The sequence below is a fragment of the Grus americana genome, chromosome 1 (genome assembly GCF_028858705.1).
Source record: "Grus americana isolate bGruAme1 chromosome 1, bGruAme1.mat, whole genome shotgun sequence".
NCBI classification, from domain to species: Eukaryota; Metazoa; Chordata; class Aves; order Gruiformes; family Gruidae; genus Grus; species Grus americana.
The window spans coordinates 70,389,894-70,407,271 of record NC_072852.1 but is presented as its reverse complement, the minus strand read 5'-3'; the positions used below and the strand labels follow the sequence as shown (position 1 = coordinate 70,407,271).

At 44.6% G+C, this 17,378-nt stretch overlaps 1 protein-coding gene across 2 annotated transcripts; it reads right to left on the bottom strand.

The window, feature by feature from the left end:
* Positions 1-1,730: 1,730 nt before the first annotated feature.
* On the bottom strand, positions 1,731-17,105 carry USP18 (ubiquitin specific peptidase 18). 2 transcript variants are annotated; one of them, XM_054813160.1, is made up of 12 exons: positions 16,941-17,105; positions 16,682-16,780; positions 12,827-13,014; positions 11,653-11,749; positions 10,236-10,381; positions 8,253-8,332; positions 7,269-7,415; positions 6,339-6,434; positions 5,145-5,315; positions 4,488-4,619; positions 4,051-4,100; positions 1,731-3,524 (listed from the first exon to the last, which is right to left on the bottom strand). In XM_054813160.1, the coding sequence occupies exons 3-12, from the start codon at positions 12,993-12,995 to the stop codon at positions 3,476-3,478; spliced, it is 1,137 nt and encodes a 378-aa protein (XP_054669135.1). In that variant the 5' UTR covers positions 12,996-13,014; positions 16,682-16,780; positions 16,941-17,105; the 3' UTR covers positions 1,731-3,475. The 2 variants fall into 2 exon arrangements, with proteins under 2 accessions (XP_054669135.1, XP_054669136.1); XM_054813161.1 differs by lacking the exons at positions 5,145-5,315; positions 6,339-6,434; positions 16,941-17,105 and having other exon boundaries at positions 16,682-16,934.
* Between the last annotated feature and the right edge of the window lie 273 nt (positions 17,106-17,378).

The window sequence follows — 17,378 nt, the reverse complement described above, 5'->3', positions numbered from 1 at the left end:
CGTGGCAGCAAACCTGACAATAAATCCGCTGTGTCTCCAGCGTGAGGGCGAAACACCCTGGGAAGGTTTCGCCTCATTTCCTTGGTTGTTCAAGCTAAACGCTGGCATTATCTCTAGCCTGAATACTTCTTCTGAGGGTACAACCTCTGCGCGTGTGGCTTGTAGCCTCCCACCTGGGCTCCCCACTGTGCTGCCCCACAGACTGAAGGGTGGAAAAGGTGGGGGGTTTTTTATGTAGCACAATCCTTGTTCTTCTTTAAAGGCAGATGCCGAAGCATTCCAGCAGCTAAGACTGAAAATGGCCAAAGAGAGCCCTAATTGTTAGAAATAACCTCACCGGAGCTCCCAAGATGAAAGGTGTAGGTTCTGTGCACACTTCTGGCTACTTCATCTTTGGCCACTGACCGCTCCCGACTCATAGCACGCAACACCACGCTCACAGAAACGCTCAGTAATTGAATTGTGCTATCAGTAGAGGTCAGGCAAGCTCCTCACCACCACCAGGAACTGCATGGCCCTTGCTGGACAATTTATGGTGTTTAGGAAAAAAAGACCGAGAACAATCCACAAGGCTTATTTTCTGGGGAATTTATCCCGTATTATTTTATTCAAAGAACAAAAAACATTGACTACTTTTCATTGAGATACATCAAGAATTTTTTCAGCCAGTATGTCAGCAATTGCTTCTTTGATGGATGATATACCTGGAAGGTTATGACATATTTGAGGCATTTTTCATAAATATAGCTAATTTTAAATATCAGGTTATACCAAATTAGAAATGTTTTGTCAGTCTCTCAGTCCAAGCATTTCTCAATTTCCGGAAATGTACCATCTTTCAGCTACTTCTCATATGCAGAGTGCTGGATAAAGCAGACAGAAACTTGGTTTTCTTACTCACCCATTCCAAGGTGCTTTAGGAAGAGCATGCTTTAGAGAGCTGGGTCTGTTGAGCCTGGAGAAGAGAAGACTGAGAGGGGAATCTTATCAATGCTTATAAATGTCTAAAGGGTGGATGTCTGGAGGAAGGGGTCAGACTCTTCTCTGTGGTGGCCAGCAACAGGACGAGGAGTAATGGGCACAAACAGGAACACAGGAAGTTCCATCTGAACACGAGGAAAAACTTCTTTGCTTTGAGGGTGACCGAGCACTGGAACAGGCTGCCCAGAGAGGTTGTGGAGTTGTCTCCTCTGGAGATATTCAAAACCTGCCTGGATGCAATCCTGTGCAACCTGCTCTAGGTGAACCTGCTTTAGCGGGGGGTTGGACTAGATGATCTCTAGAGGTCCCTTCCAACCCCTACCAGTCTGTGAATCTGTAATGCATTCCAGAAGGCAAATAGGATGAAAACTCATCTTGGTGACAAACAACACACTGGGATTTTTTTTTTTTTTTTTTTTAAATGCAGAACAAACAGTACAAACACAGAGGTGTTGAACAGAATAATGGACCTTGCTAGTACACTGAAATAAATACTTGCTAGTTCATGAAAACATAATCTCACAGCTATGCTCCAAGCTCTCTCAACTCACCTTCCACATAACAACGGAAAATGGACATGATTTGGGAAATTCATCATCATTATCAAAATAAAATTAGGTTATATGTAGCTGCTATTATCACTAAATTAGTGGCCTGGTTTCAGATGAGAGTTAATTTTTGTTTCTAGCAGCTAGTATAGCACCATGGTTTGGATTTAGTATGAGAATAATGTTGGTAACACACTGATGTTTTTAGTTGTTGGGAGGCAGTTGTAGTGTCTACACTAAGTCAAGGACTTTCCAGCTTCCTACACCCTGCCAGGTGCATCAGAAGCTGGGAGACCACAGCCAGGACAGCTGACCCAAACTGGCCCAAGGGGTATTCCCCGCTCAGAAAGAGACTGGGCATCTGGTTTGGCTTTTTTTTCTGCATGTGGTGAGCAATTGCATTTGTGCATCACTTGTATTTTAATATCATCACTATTATTATTCTCCTCCTTTGTTATCCTATTAAACTGTCTTTATCTCAACCCATAAGGTTTTTTTCCCATTCTCCTCCCCATCCCCTTGCAACTGCATGGTGCCTAATCACTGGCTGGGGTTAAACCATGACAATTAGTAATTTAAAAATGTGCTCAGTCCCACAAAAATAGCACCGTTGTAAAGATACAGTCAAAGAATATGCTAGGCTAGAAGGTACTTTTAGATCTCAAACTACTGGAATCACTAATCTTTTCACAGACTGTGGTACATCAGGGTCTACCACAGTGAGTGCTTTAAAAGCATCACAAGCAAAGTTTTTAACTTTCCTCACAGCTGAGTCTTGCAATGAGCTTTCAGAACACTCTTCTTCTGATTGTCATGTTACCAACCTTCCTCTCTAGCTCTCCTTATTTTCCCTCCGGTTGTGTGGTCTTGCCATGGGAGCACAGGCTGAACCAACAGCACCGAGTGATAGGACACAACAGGGTATTTTAAAATTACTCAGTTTCTTTCTAAAATTGTTCTCTCCAGAACACTTCCTGCTTGAAGGACATTTCCATTTCACGGGCAGAGAAGGAAGGGAGAGAGCAAGACAATTCCAGCTGGAAACCTGCTGAAGAGTACTGAAGGAAAATCCCAAAAGTTCAAGCACATCAAGGCATCTCGCTTCACTTGTCACAGTGTATGAACTGTATTGTGCAAAATCACTAGCTAGCTTCAGAATCTCTGTTGCTCTGAATATTTTCCTCTATACAGGAAAGAAAATGCACATAAATGCCTGATAAGCATGCTAAAACAGTAATCATCTGCATGATATCATGTACCAACTCATCTTGTAAATCAGAACTACTACAACAGCTCCTGATTTAAAAACACCTCTTTATGCTGACACCAACTTTCAAACACATCTCAACTCCTGCAGCAATTCATTTTCGGGAAGGTTTTAAGGAGTAGACATCACTGGTGCATGTGTCGTAAGGGTTCTCGTCCTTCTTCCAGCTGTTTCTCAAGACTTTTGGGGTCTCCCTGCCCAGCTTGCCATCATCTAACATGACGCTAAAAGGGTAGAGTAAGCCTCAAGCCCTTAGGCTCTTACTGGCCCAGTATGGCTGTCACAGCTCTCCAGCCATACCACATGCCTCCCTGGAACATCACACAGGCTTTCAGGCCAAACGCTTCCCCTGTACTGGAATCTAGGCATCAGCCTTAAAGAAATGAGTAATTCAGCAGACACAAGAACTAACTTTCGTATCTTTTAAGAGGAAATTAATATATAGAATCACATAAATACCAAAAATATATGAAAGTTTCTAGGTGCAACAGTTCTTAGATCCTTTCTCTAGCTGAGTCTCTCTTACACTTTTTTTCATAAATGCAAAGGCAGAGGTTGCTGACTGGGTGTAGAATGTCTTTCTTGTGGAACATTTGTACATGACAACACTGGCACAGAAGTGCTGAGCTCCATGGACAACGCACAGCTTTCTGAGACATTCTGATACTCCTTGATAAGGCTACTGAGGATGTTTTTTCATGTAAATCAAGAGATAGGCCGTTTGTCCCCTGTGGAATCAAAGAAAAAGCAAAACAAGATGTATGTTTGAAGATCTAGGTTGCAAGTAACCTCCCAGGTTTGCTCCTGCTCAGCTTTTTGAGGTTTAGGTCAGTGAACGGTCACTCTGCAGTGTTCCTGAGGCAGCATATAAAGCTGACCCCCTGGCACCACTATAGCTTATAGGAGGGATTATCTCTGTGGCTTTTCTTATGATGCAAAGCAGCAAAAAACAAGGAGGACTCCTGACCGACATATCTAATTTAGTCAAGATACAGTGTCCAAGTGGCAATCATAAGTAACAAGACCACTCCTGCAGCCCCGTTTGTGACTAGTCAGTAATCCTGCAGGCTCCCGGTATAGTCATGTACAGCCACATCAGAGTAACTAGAATACATGGATGCCTCTTCTACACTCCTGCATCCCCAGCACATCCCAGGCAATATGCAGTTCAAACCATTTGTATTCCCTCTCTTTTCTACCCTCATTCCAAACCCCAGAGCAGCATTAGGTAAAAACAGAGGTGTGTTTGCTTACCAGTGGAGGTTGGAGTGTCCATAGGTGCATTTAACATCATCCCATGATACCTAAAGAGGAAAAACACACAAGGGGAGGCTGGTAAAAACTCGTAAGAGATGGACACATTGTGATACCAGCACAGCAATTCTTATAAGATAGGTGTAAGTGGTACTGCCAGGAACTAAGCACTTTTTAATAACTTGGTTTATTGCTTTTACCCTTTGAGGAAAAACAGTTCCTTTGCCTCTTCTGAACGCATACATTAAACAGCTCTAGAGATCTAGAGCCATTTTGCCCTCAGCTCAGAGTATGCTGTAGCAGAGGAACAAGGTGCACAAAGCTCTGCAGCTTCACTTTTCTTTCCTGGTTCTCTTTAATCAGCAGTCATTTAGACCAAATGAGATCTGGAGGAGTGTCCAGGAAGCTACATAAGAAACGTGGATTTATGTCCTCACCTGACAAACCTCTGAATCATTGAAGCAATACCATTTACATTCTGTGAGACTTCGAATATAGGCACAGTAATGTCCACAATTAGTTGATCCTGAATGAGCAACAACAGCAAAAAGCTCATACTGCCAGGCAGCCTGTGAAGAACCACAAAGAGTAATTTTCAGTGCAGCAATTCTCATTTGCCCCTGACTGAAGAGAAGCAGCAACCAGGACAGCAAGAATGTGTGTTTCCTAAGAAAAAAGGAGAAAGATTAGACTGGCCTTGAGGATCCTGACTTTTTCACTCTTACCCTCAGAATATAGTATATCTTTAGTATATTTAGAAATGGAAGAAAAAAGTTACACTAAACACTCTCAGAAAAAAAAGGATTTTTTTTTTTTAAAAGCCTGGGTTTTCTCCCTATGGCAGAAAGCTCCAGTTATGGTGCCTTTGGTTGACTTAATCTGAGCACAAAAAGTTGAACAATGCCTGAACAACCAGTTAAAGCCATGGGATGTGAGGCAACACCAGGCACAGGTAAAGCTTGAGACATACATTTTTGAGACAGGCGCTTTGAACTGAGGCAAGTACTGGTGTGATCTCTTAAGTTTTTATGAGACTTGAGCAGAGTGGAGAAGAAAATCTGCCCTTTTCAAACAGGGCATTAGGAGTATCTCACCTTCTCATTGTCATCTGCTTGGCACTGATTTTCTGTTAAGACTGCATTGAAATCAAGCTCTTGTGGGAACGGCAGATAGTGACTAAGCTTGTGAATGTGGGCTGATTTTTCGAAGCAGAAGCGCTTTAGATGTATGGTCAGAGTCTGCGGGAGATGGACTAGCTTCATGCTCTGTAAAGCAATAAATAATGCAATTGGAAAGTAAGGAACAAACCCTGGGGAGGTGGGGTGGAAACAGCCATTGCCACCGAGCGAACGTAGCATGGAGAGCAGTCAGTGCTACAGTGAATGACTGCCAATTCCCCCACACAGCAGATGCCAAACCTTTGTAGCTCATGTGTAACGGAGCTGTAATAACCAAATTTCTCAACTTCAGGGTGATCAGCACCCAGCCTTGGGTGTCTCATGGGCTGCTTCATTTCTCATCTGCTTTCTTAACCCTAGGTTGGTAGCACTAGGTTGGTGAGGAGAGGCAAGCCAGCTTCCTTGTGACTGTGGCCACTAGAGCTCTGTGGAGGACACCAAGCTGACAGCTCACTCCTTCCAGCACTGTCTTTGTTGATATTATTGCTGGTGCCATGGCTGCCACCAAGACATATGGTTGCATTGGGGCCTCAGAGGCAGCCCACTGGTGAAACGTGGTGGAAAGTCCCCTCCAAGCCTTGAGCTGAGGCAGACTCCTCCACACACTTCTCTCTTTAATGCACTTGCCCCTTTGTGAAACAGCTAATTCATCAGCTGGCAGAGACCCATACTGTAAAAAAATGGGGAGCCCAGTGAAGAGCAGGGGAGAAAGGAAATCACCTTACAGTATCCAACTTTTATGTGTATGCACAGCTCCAGTAACATAGTCTTGTCTACCCCTGGAGCTACACAACGGTGTAAAGCCCCACAGGGGAAGCACAGCATAACCCAACAGAAGCTTTTCTGCTGGTACAGAAATGCTACATCCCTTGGTGACTTACATTAAAACCCATGAAAGCATTCTTTTGTTGCTGGAGCTACATCTACAGTAAGGAACTTCCTAACAGGAAAGACGCATGTGGTTTATGCCTAGCTGACATTGCTGTGATGACAAATCTTTGAGTTGTTGATCTCCTCTTACACTGATATGGTTAAGTCCTCTCCCTACCCTTCCCAGTCCTAAAGGGAGTTCTGGGTGTAAGAGACATGAGGAAATAATTCTCCAGCTACCTGCAGAAAAGGTGTTTTCCTTCCACACTGTTCACAGAAACACATGTTCTGATCAGTCAACTCTTCTGGATGGAAAAAGCATTGCAGACAGTCCTCCTAAGAAGACAGAGGAGATTTCTTTCAACCAAATTCCTTCAAGCTGGACTTGTATTTCTACTTTGTTTCACAGGTACAGAAGGCATATTTTATTCAAAGGACAAAAGATTGCCTAGCAACCTGAAAGAAGGTACTCAATTTTTCCTAGCTGCTGCTGTGATTACATTAGTTGAAAAAAATAAAAATAAAAAAACAGAGTACCACATCTTCCACAAAAAAAAGATGTTGATGTGTAAGTGACTTTATACCTACTTCAAAGCCTTAGAGGTTTTGAAAGAGGTTCCTTTATGCTGAAATAGTATAAAGTGGTCAGAGAATAAATAAGGTCCAATGGTCCAGTGTCACCGGAAAAATCCACTGTCTATTTGTGGCAGCACCTACATAGCCACCATATCACTGCTGTATCTGGATACCAAACAGCGGTACTGATTTAACAGTAAAGCACTGCACTGAGCAAGCGTGGTGTGTCTGGTCTGGGATTACAAGTTATCTAGGGCACCTCACTGTGATATCTAAAGTCTCACAGGTACACATCCTTGTGTAGTATGAGTCTTTGAATCTTACAAAGTATTTAGTCAGCACCCTTTTTAGAAAGGCGATTCAAGGACTTTCCATCCCCCAAATCAAACAAAATCTTTGAGAAATTCAGAACCCCTCCCTCAAAATGAAGAAGAAATGTGAATGAGAAGATCACCGCAAAGTCCCAGACACCCTGCAGAGATTCTTGCAGAGATTCTAGATGAGTTCCAGGAGACATCAGTGCTACAAAGAGAAGTGTCCCACAGTGGACAGAGGGAAATCTACCTAAGGAAACAGTGCTGCCACTGAACTTACCAGAGTCTTCAGCATGTGAGAATTGGAATCCAACACTGGGAGTGGAAGGGTTAACATGCTGCTGTTCCTCTTTGTTTCAAAAAGGCATTTCTGACAGGCCACGTGCTCCTGTACACAGATAGTGTACAAATCACTCAGCTTTCCAACCTGGAGTGGTAAAAAAAGGCCAAAACAAGGTTTATGAAGAACATAGCTGAGGTATTTCCCTCTGTGGGTGGGAAAGCCCACGTGGACATGTTACTTCATGCAATGTTACTGCTTTAAGACTTGTACCCTCATCTGACATTGACCTATGTGGACAGGGTACTTCCCACCATTTAAAGGAGAACTCCTTCCCCTCTTTCCCTAGCAGAGGGGCAAGACACAGCCTATAACAAGATCAGACAGTTGAATGTCTACTTTGATGCAGAATTTTACTGTTTTGTTTGGAACTTCAACAGGAGCCTGTCTTCTGTGTGAGTAAGACTATGACAGTGGGTTGAGGAAAAGTCACTTTTCTCTTACCTTGCACAGCTCCCCCCTTGGAGGAACATACATGTCATATAAATAACATACTAACAGTGACTAATAATAACAAAATGCACATGGCTGACTTCAAAGAATGGAGGAGTTGTGTCAAGACATGCCAATAAATGCTTATGGAAATTCGGGGGGAAAAAAAAAGAAATGCAAGGTGACTAAATTCAGTGTTGCAAAAATACCAATCTTTTTGTTATTAATCAGCTCTCCCATTAGAACAGAGACCCTGATATGACCTAAAAGTAGGATGAACAAAAGTTAACTGAGATTCAAAATGTTGAAGCCTATGAAATCAAGATTCCTTCTCCCATTTGAAAGATGTGAGGAAATATCCAAGTAGGAGATAATTTTAAGAATTTAATTTAGGACAATTGTCAGTGAATGGGATTCTTCCTCAAGAAGCAGAGGAAGCCACACATGATGAGGACCAAAGGACCTGGTGTTCATTTCAGTGACGATCCTTACCAGGTCTGGATTTTTCATCTGCCTCTTTATCAAGTTCCAGAGAGTCAGAAAGAGCTGGGCAGCATCATGCTGCACAAACACTGGACAAACAGAAAACACAGCCTCAATCAGTATTATGAACAGCACCAAACACAGATTTCCCACAGATGGTAAAGGGAGATTTGCTGTCCCCCATTAGATCCGGTCTCTTGTTCCCTTGCCGCTGCCTGCCAGGGACAGAGCTTAGACTGGAGACAAGCTCCAATGTCTCACGTGACCTGAGCAGGCAGTGGGAAAAGATGGGAGGGCTTGAGTCTCCCATTGTACAACCCAGTACAAAAGTCATGTCCTTATCACCAGACGCAGAGCCAAGAGTACACCCAATACCTACTGGAGGATAGGGCTCATTGAGTTGAGGGTTGCATTTATTTGAGTCCTTCTTAGAAACAATACAAGGAAGATTCTGTTCTCTTTTTGACCTTTGTTACTCCACACACTTGTCTCCCCCATCCTCCCTCTAAGGCTATAACACTCCTGAGTACCGAGATTAAAAGGATAAGGAGGACTATCCATATGTCTCGTCCACAGAACGGCATAAACCCTTTGGTCTCTACCCAGGGAAAAAGCACGCAGTTTCAGCACAGGAAGCAAAGGACGATGTAGTAACATTATGCTTTGGCTTTCCGCTCCGGCTAAACTGGCATATTGAGAAACCTATGGTGGTGGAATACAGCTCAATGCACAGCTTGCTTAGAATGGCTCAGCAGAGAGCTGCTTCGAGATTGAATTTGGGAGGGGTGTGTGTGGGAAATCCACATCCTTGAAGGCAAAGAACTGATGTTCTCAGCCCATGATAAACTCAAGATTTAAGAACTGGGCAAAAACTACACATAGTTTAGCAAAATCTTGATAGTTCTGGACCACCTCTGTGCTGATCGTAGCTGAAAGAAATTTTATGGAATAATCCAACACCCTGAGGTGGAAGTGCTTTCAACTTCCCTGCAAGTCTGCAGGTACTGACTTCAGCTGGGTTCTAGTAAGATTACAGACATCCCTGACTAAATGAAGCTTCAGAAAATATACCTTTCCTCATGTCTAACAGCACATCTGCAATCCAGGTAAAGCATCACTTGCTGGGATATAGGACTCTATGAACCACACCTGAATTTTAAAGAAGGACAAGGTGGGAAACTGTCAAGCTTTACAAAATCTCTTTGGGCACCTCCCTCTAATTGGAAGAGAGAAGGCAGAACGCACAGCCACTGAGTTTCAGGGGGAAAAATTATGCAAACAGAAGTATTCAGGTTATGTCATGTTCCTCCTTAAGAAAGGTCTGCGATGGCTACCATCTGTCTCTTTCAGTGCTGTCCTGTGCTTTTATATGACAAAGATCAGGGCATTTGGATATACTGTGTGTATTTCTACACATAAACAGAGCCTCAGCATCCCATTGTCACCGGTCACCCGTGCATTTAACAATCTCTCTCTTTTGGGACCCTGCCCAGGTGGGAGGTTAAGCCAACAAATTCTTCTCTCTGCCCTCATAACAAGGAGCAGGAAGGATATGGTTTCAGTCCTTGGGGATCTGGGTGAACTCAGTATCTTTTCCACATGATCCCTTCCTTCTAATAAGAAATGGCAGCTGTTTCACTATTATCATGCCAGTACAGCAAGACAAATCAAGCTATAAGCTGTCTTCTCCCTGCTCTGCACAGCCCTTTCCCTCTGGCTAGTACCTGAGTCTTCTGGCAGTCTGATAGTCCTCCCACCCTTTGGACATCAGCAAGGATAGCTGGTAGGGGCTTTTTTCCCCCTCTTCACAAGTAAGAGACAGCATCTCTCTCACAACTGGGAGGCAGCTATAAAGAACATGTCATCGTGTACCTAACTCCTCACATTTCTGAATCTCTGAATGAGATGTCAGAGTCTGCACTCCTTGTTAGTGCTTGACAATCAAAATCCCTGGTCTGCAGACAGAGGTGGGCGTGAGGCGGCACTACTTACATTTCACTTTGTATGCTGAAAGACAGTGAGCGAGGTCTATGGGAGAAACAGCTTTCCGCTTGCCGCACTGCATCTCCTCCAACAGCAGCAGCATTTGGTATGGGACATTATTCCTCTTCTGCACAGCATGTGGTGGCACTGTGATCCTATAAAGAGAAGAAGCAACATGAATGGTAATCAAACGGTACAATGGAGAAATATTAGACATGACACCTGAAGGAGCAGAGGTGGATAGCACAGATAGCAACTCAAGAGGAACCAGGACAGGCATGTTTTTAGCAAAAGAAAGAAAAAGGGGAAGCAGACACCTGCACTAACCCATCCTACAGTGCAGGCGGACAGTTCTAAAGTAAAAGGCCACAATTTTAAGTTGGCCTATTCCTGAACAAAGAACAAACCAATCAGGACCTGAAGTTTCTGGGCTCTAGAAACAACATTAGTTACAGCCACTTTCAGAGCTGTTCTTACCTCCCACCTGTTCATGCCTTCATTCTCAACATACTCTCAAAATTCCATGGGCACATATAACGCTTGTATTTCAACTATGTGCCAACTGAAAAGCTCTTTATCCTCTCTAAATTTATTGCAGTCCGCAGGTTTTTCTAAGTCTTTCTTCAATTAACAATGGTCACCTACCGTCTACATTACGTAGCTTTGCCCATTTATGACACTTCTCATCTCTGCATGCCTATAACTTGTCTTCTTTCCCCTCCGCACACTGGTGAGCGTGTAAGAAATTTGGAGAAAGGAGGACTGAATAGGAATGAGCCACTTAAACGATTAAAGCTGCAGCAAACTGAGCAAACCGAAAACAAATCAGACCAGTTATTAATGTGGTTGGTAGGGAGGCAGAAACCCAAACCCTCCTCACAAACAAGTAGACAGCAGTCATGCAAAACAAAATAACACTACGTATCTGCTATCTGCAACAACACTTACTCTTCTCTGTCAGGCATTAGCCAGGACAACTGGGGGGCCAGAGACTATGTATCACCAATATGTTTATGTTTACACACTTAAAACTAAAAAAATAAATAGTGGATATGGTTAGCTATGACATATCCTTTAGTTATAATGGGCTATGAGCATACTGGAATAAAATCATATCCTTATGGAAAAGAGAGATACAAGTCATAAAGACTCAGTGTTCAGGACTGCCCCTTGCCAATGTGCAACCGGCACATGAATCAGAGATGACTAACAAGTCAGAAAACTGCAACTTCTTCCTTCTGCAACCTTCGCAGGCCCTAGTCTGTATATGACAGACATGACAAGGTAGAGACCTTGCTGAGTAAGCTGAAAGCACCTTGCTGGCACCTTGATGATCCCAGCCTTCAAATGTACATCCCGCATAAAAAGGGAGTGGAGACAACAGAGCAACAATGGAAGTATCTCAAGTAGTTTGAACAGGTAGTACCTTCGAAGTATCCCAGTGAAGTGTATATTCATGAGGAACACTTGGAGTAGAGAGTTCAGACAGCAGCTCTGTCCAATGTTGTACAGTCCAATAGCTCCTGTAGGCACAGAAAAAGAGGAAGTAATGCCTGGAGATAGGTACAAGAAAAGAAAGTGAAAATTGTTTGGAAGTGGCAAACTCCTCTTGCAAGTATTCAGCCATTCAGTGCATAGGCCCAGCATCTTGGTCAGATCTGAGGAAGTGTTCAATCTTATTCTTATGTTCCTCAAGGAGATAACATTTATTTTTGTTTGGTAACTGACAGGAAAAATCCAAGTAAACCTGGATTATGACACTCAGATGTCTCCCAGTTCCTCTATTTTCAGTCCTCTCATAACACATCTAAACATAAAATTAAAAAAACAGAAGTCAAAGGCTGCATCTCTGAAGACTTTTATTCAGCCTTTTACACATCCAGACCTAATAGCAAAATGGAGAGCTACATGTTGGACCACGTGCTAGCTAGCTAGCACGTTTCCCCTTCAGCCTACCTCTGGTATTCTTTGTCTCAGTTTCAATGAAAGGAACTAGCCTGCAAGAAGTGGAAAAAGAAAGCAAGTCGCAGCTGTTCACTCTGCATCTAAAAAGATGGCATATTCTGTGGCCCAAAGGTGTATAAGTAATTGTGGTTGGAAATTAGAAGTTTTTCTTCTGAAGTCATCACAAAAAGGAGAGATGACATGGAATGGAAACTCAGAACAACTCTGAAACACACACAGTCGATGGTAAGGGTGGGCTATAGTTAGGATAGAACAATATGTACACCTGAAATGCTGATGACAGCTTTTGAGGGGCCAATCTAGTGGTGCAGCAGAATAACTAAGGCCTAGCCCACACTTTAGGAAATCCAGAAGTAATGCTGGCTGTGTTTGGAAAGAGACGGGGCTAGCATTGGACCTTTTTGGCTGCAATGGCAAATTTAAGGGCTTAAAAGGGGAAAAAGCTCTGAGATCCTAATGTAATCCCTTCCCAAAAAACCAAAATGGTTACTTGGCAGGGCAAAATGAGAATCATCTGTATATTCCTCAGCAAAGAGGTAAAGAATAGGAGGAAATGAAGCCTAAGGACAGAGAATGGAACAGCAGGCATTAGAAACAGAAAATATGACAGCGAAGAACAGACAAAACATTATTACCATTTTTTAAGTCTGCCACACCAAAGACTGATGTTAACCTCTGGTCTTTGGCCTTTGGCTCTTCAGCTTCCTCTTTACTATTTTGTACATTTGCTTCTGCCATCACGGTCTCGCTTAGTGCCCGCTCTAATTTCTTGCTTCTTTCTTGACGTCCACTTCTTTGTCCCATCAACAATATTGTACAAAGACTACAGAAAGACACGGAAAGATCAGAAAGTGGGAGGGCACCCAGAAACACAGGATTTGTCTTTGTATTTGATATTTTCATGATGAAAAAGCTAGAAAAAAGCTAGAATGTCAATACAATTAGTAAGATTACTAGAATGTCAATAAAATTAGTAAGATTACTGCAATGGCATTTGGTATATTTGAATTAACATGGGTATTGTAGGTGTGTGGCCTGTTGGCAAGGTAATAGATGTGGAGCTTGATGGCAATTGCACATCCTGTCTTCCTTTTGTGGATAAACAAATAACGAAATAACGAATCTGCAGTTCCACAGAAACAGCTCCACCTAACCAGGGAACTCCAGCTATCTCTGCTCAAGAAGATTTGGTAAATAATATGATTAAAATTGTCCAAACAGCAGATGCCACAAAACTCCTCTGCTTAGGAAAAGTAATGCTTTATCACCCAAAGCGTCCCAGGTTTCAAAAGGGCAAGTTTCACCTTCTCTAGCCTTTTGAGCTGATAAGCATGTTTATTTTCTGTACTGGGCTCTCTGTGTTGGTTTTAAGCGCCTTAGACCAGCAGGTCGAGGGAGGTGATCCTGCCCCTCCACTCCACTCTTGTGAGACCCCACCTGGAGCACTGCATCCAGCTCTGGGGGCCCCAGTACAAGAAGGACATGGAGCTGTTGGAGAGAGTCCAGAGGAGGGCCACAAAGCTGATCGGAGGGCTGGAGCACCTCTCCTATGAGGACAGGCTGAGAGAGTTGGGATTGTTCAGCCTGGAGAAAAGAAGGCTTTGGGGAGACCTAATTGCGGCTTACCAGTACCTGAAGGGGCCTACAGGAAAGATGGTGAGGGACTGTTTATCAGGGAGTGTAGTGACAGGACAGGGGGTAATGGCCTTAAGCTAAAAGAGGGTCGATTTAGATTAGATGTTAGAAAGAAATTCTTTACTGTGAGGGTGGTGAGGCACTGGAACAGGTTGCCCAGAGAGGTTGTGGCTGCCCCATCCCTGGAAGTGTTTAAGACCAGGTTGGATGGGGCTTTGGGCAACCTGGTCTAGTGGAGGGTGTCCCTGCCCATGGCAGGGGGGTTGGAACTAGATGGTCTTTAAGGTCCCTTCCAACCCAAACCATTCTATGATTCTAGTCACAGTTCTACTGTGGCACTTCAGAGTGTAATTTTTAAAGGCGTTTAAGCACCTAAATAATCAGTTTCTTTTTATGATCTTTCAAGTGATGACAGCTAAAGTAACTGTTTAAGCAAGAGAACCATAATAATGCCTTGATTTTCAAGAGAGTATTGAACAGACCATTGCTCTGACAGTCTCTTATGACTGAGGTACTGCCTCTTCAAATAAAAGTTTTAAAAAATTACCAAAGTAAAGCAAAGTAAAAATACACAAGCAAAACAATGTGGCAAATGTTTGAATGCAATTACACAAAAATAAAACTTTTAAAAAGTCCACCTCCAACAGGGATGCAGAATCAGACAAAAAAGGATATGCTTAGGGAAGCATTCACAGGGGGCGGGGAACCACAAAACAAATGCTCAGCAATTATTATTTTACAATTATTAAACAGCACATAAAATGAACCTGAGGCCAGGTGCTGAAAGGATGAAGAAAAGCTACCAAGAAACGGAAATACACAAAAAATCCTGGTTCTGCCTTTCACAAAAAGAATATCTTTGCTTTAAAAGCATGTTATTGCTCAGGTTAACTGTACCTAATAATGTTACATATCAAAGTTTCTAAAGAATTTATCAGGCAGGGAAACTAGAAATGGATTATTTTTCCCCAATTTTTACCTTTAAGTATACTTTTTCCCTACTGTACTTCTGATTCTTTACTTTTGAGTTCAGAGTGTCATATATTCAGATTCACTAAATGTTGCCGAATTTGCTGACGAGTTTTATTTGGGGGGAAAAAAAAATTCAGACATTCAAAGATAGATTCAAGAATATTGCTTTTTATATCCAAGCCCAGTGATTAGAACAGCTATGCAGGAGAAGATAAATTGGATTTGATTTCTACCTTGGCAAAACAGAATGAACTCACACTGTCTCTTCCCTGGGAAATGATTTAATGGGGCATTCAGGTTTCTGAAAGGAATGGGAGCCCGTATTTGCTTGTACAGGAAAAGCCAGTGGGTTTAGTTGGTGTACTATCAGCCAGTGAGGATGCCAAAGGTGTCAGAAAGGAGGGGGCAACAGCTAGGGAAGTACTGGGGATGAGGCGAACTTGCAAAACACAGCTTTTGGCAGGAGAGGTAGGATTAAGAGAGGGATGGAAGAGCAAGCTCAGGGCTAAAAGGCTTTGGGTGACTTGGGAAATAGGTAGAAAGATTTTAGGGCAGGAAGGTGCAGGGGGATGGGGATACAAAGATGGGAGGATTTGGGTCTCTGGTTTGATGAAACTTCCCTCCAGACGCTACTAGCAGGAGCCCCAGTGCAGGAGCAGGAATACAAACACAACTTATCAATGTTTATAAATATTTTATCTTATCAAAGCTTATAAATGTCTAAAGGGTGGATGTCTGGAGGATGGGGCCAGACTCTTCTCTGTGGTGGCCAGCAACAGGACGAGGGGCACAAATGGGAACACGGGAAGTTCCATCTGAACACGAGGAAAAACTTCTTCGCTTTGAGGGTGACCGAGCACTGGAACAGGCTGCCCAGAGAGGTTGTGGAGTCTCCTTCTCTGGAGATATTCAAAACCCGCCTGGATGAGATCCTGTGCAACCTGCTCTAGGTGATCCTGCTTTAGCAGGGGGGTTGGACTAGGTGATCTCCAAAGGTCCCTTCCAACTCCTACCAATCTGTGAATCTGTAAACTCCCCAACTCTTGCACAGAACTGCCTCATTTTGGCTATCAGAAATACAGCATTCCTAAGATTTGCACTTGACCTTCCTTTCCTTGTATAAACCTATTAAAAAAACTGGTGAGTGAGCATAGGAATTGAGCAGCAGGCTCCCCTCATGCCCCCGATTTCTCCTCTCTCACTGGAGAGGCAGGCTTGCTTCTTGGTTTCCTTTGGGTAGGACTCAGCACCACTCTCTCAATGCACGTGGCTTGGCCACACCAAGCGACCACGCTAGCACTAGGCAGAGAAACAGTAGCAGCGATACCCTCCTCATTACCTCTATCCCATAATCAGCTAGCCCTCTCTCTCGCCCTCCCTCAGCCGGCCCAGCATCCCCCCTTTCACCCTGGCCTGCTCCACAGCCTATCTGGCCTCCCAAGACACCAGCCTCTCATGATAAGCCCCCAATGGTCCCTTCGCACCCCTGTACCTCAGCTCCTGAAGACCCCCTCCACCTGAGGAGAACCACCACCTCTGTTCCCTTGACGCCTCTTCCCCACCATCGTCGCTCCTTTCCCCTCACAGGTATCTCGGGGAGCAGGCACCGGGGGGGATGGCACTGCAGCGGGAGGTGGGCTGCGAGGCAGCGGCCCTGGGGACGAGACAGCAGCCCCGAGGCACTCCTCAAAGGGCTGTCCCCAGGGTGCTCCTTAAAGGGCTGCTGCAAGGACTCGAGACCTTCACCTCCACACCTCTTGGGCACAACTGAAACAAGACTTCCCACTTTGCTCTCAAACTACACGTTTGTTCAGCTCCCCTTTTCCCTTCTTGTTTTCCTCTTCTCCTGGTGCACTGTGGCTCTGGCAAAAAAGATTGCTTACCGATTCCCGCAACCGGGAGCGCTTCGAACCTCGGCAGGCACTCACGTCCACACCGCACCCGCTGACGGGCCCTCGGACACCACGTCTCCCCGCAATCACCTGCGGCACAGAGGAGCACCTCAGTCTGGCGGGCCAGCCCAGCCGCCACGACCCGGTAGGACGGCCGGCAACGAGCGGAGGGAAGCAGGATAGCGGAGCGGAGCGCAGCGGAGGAGCGGCTGCCGCGGCGGTGCTGCTGGGAGGAGTGGAGCTGCCTCACCGCTTCTCTCGCCGGACACGTCAGAAGGCAGCAGCGCCCACTGCGCCGTTTAGTTTTCATTTCCCGCATCGCGGAGCGCAGGGACAGAAAGTGAAACTGTTCCACCGCGACCTGCCACCTGACGCTTCCCCAGCCCGCAGCTGCGAGATGGCGGTACTTCACGGCAGCGCGGCCCGGCGGGGTGGGAGAAAAGGGGCTGAGGTGCCATAGCCCGTTTTTGCTCAGGGGCCGCCCTCTCGCCTCAGGGGCCGCAGGCCGGTGTGAACTGCGCTACGACAGCCATCCACTAGGCAGCGGCTCCCCCCACCCGCCTCCCTGCCCCACACCAACACCTCAGCCTGGTTCAGTCTGGTTTCTTCTGGCCAGAAGAAAGAGTGAGCTTTAAAGGGAAGGGTGAGGAATGGAAAAAATACCCTCTTCCTCAGTGGAGGTCATACC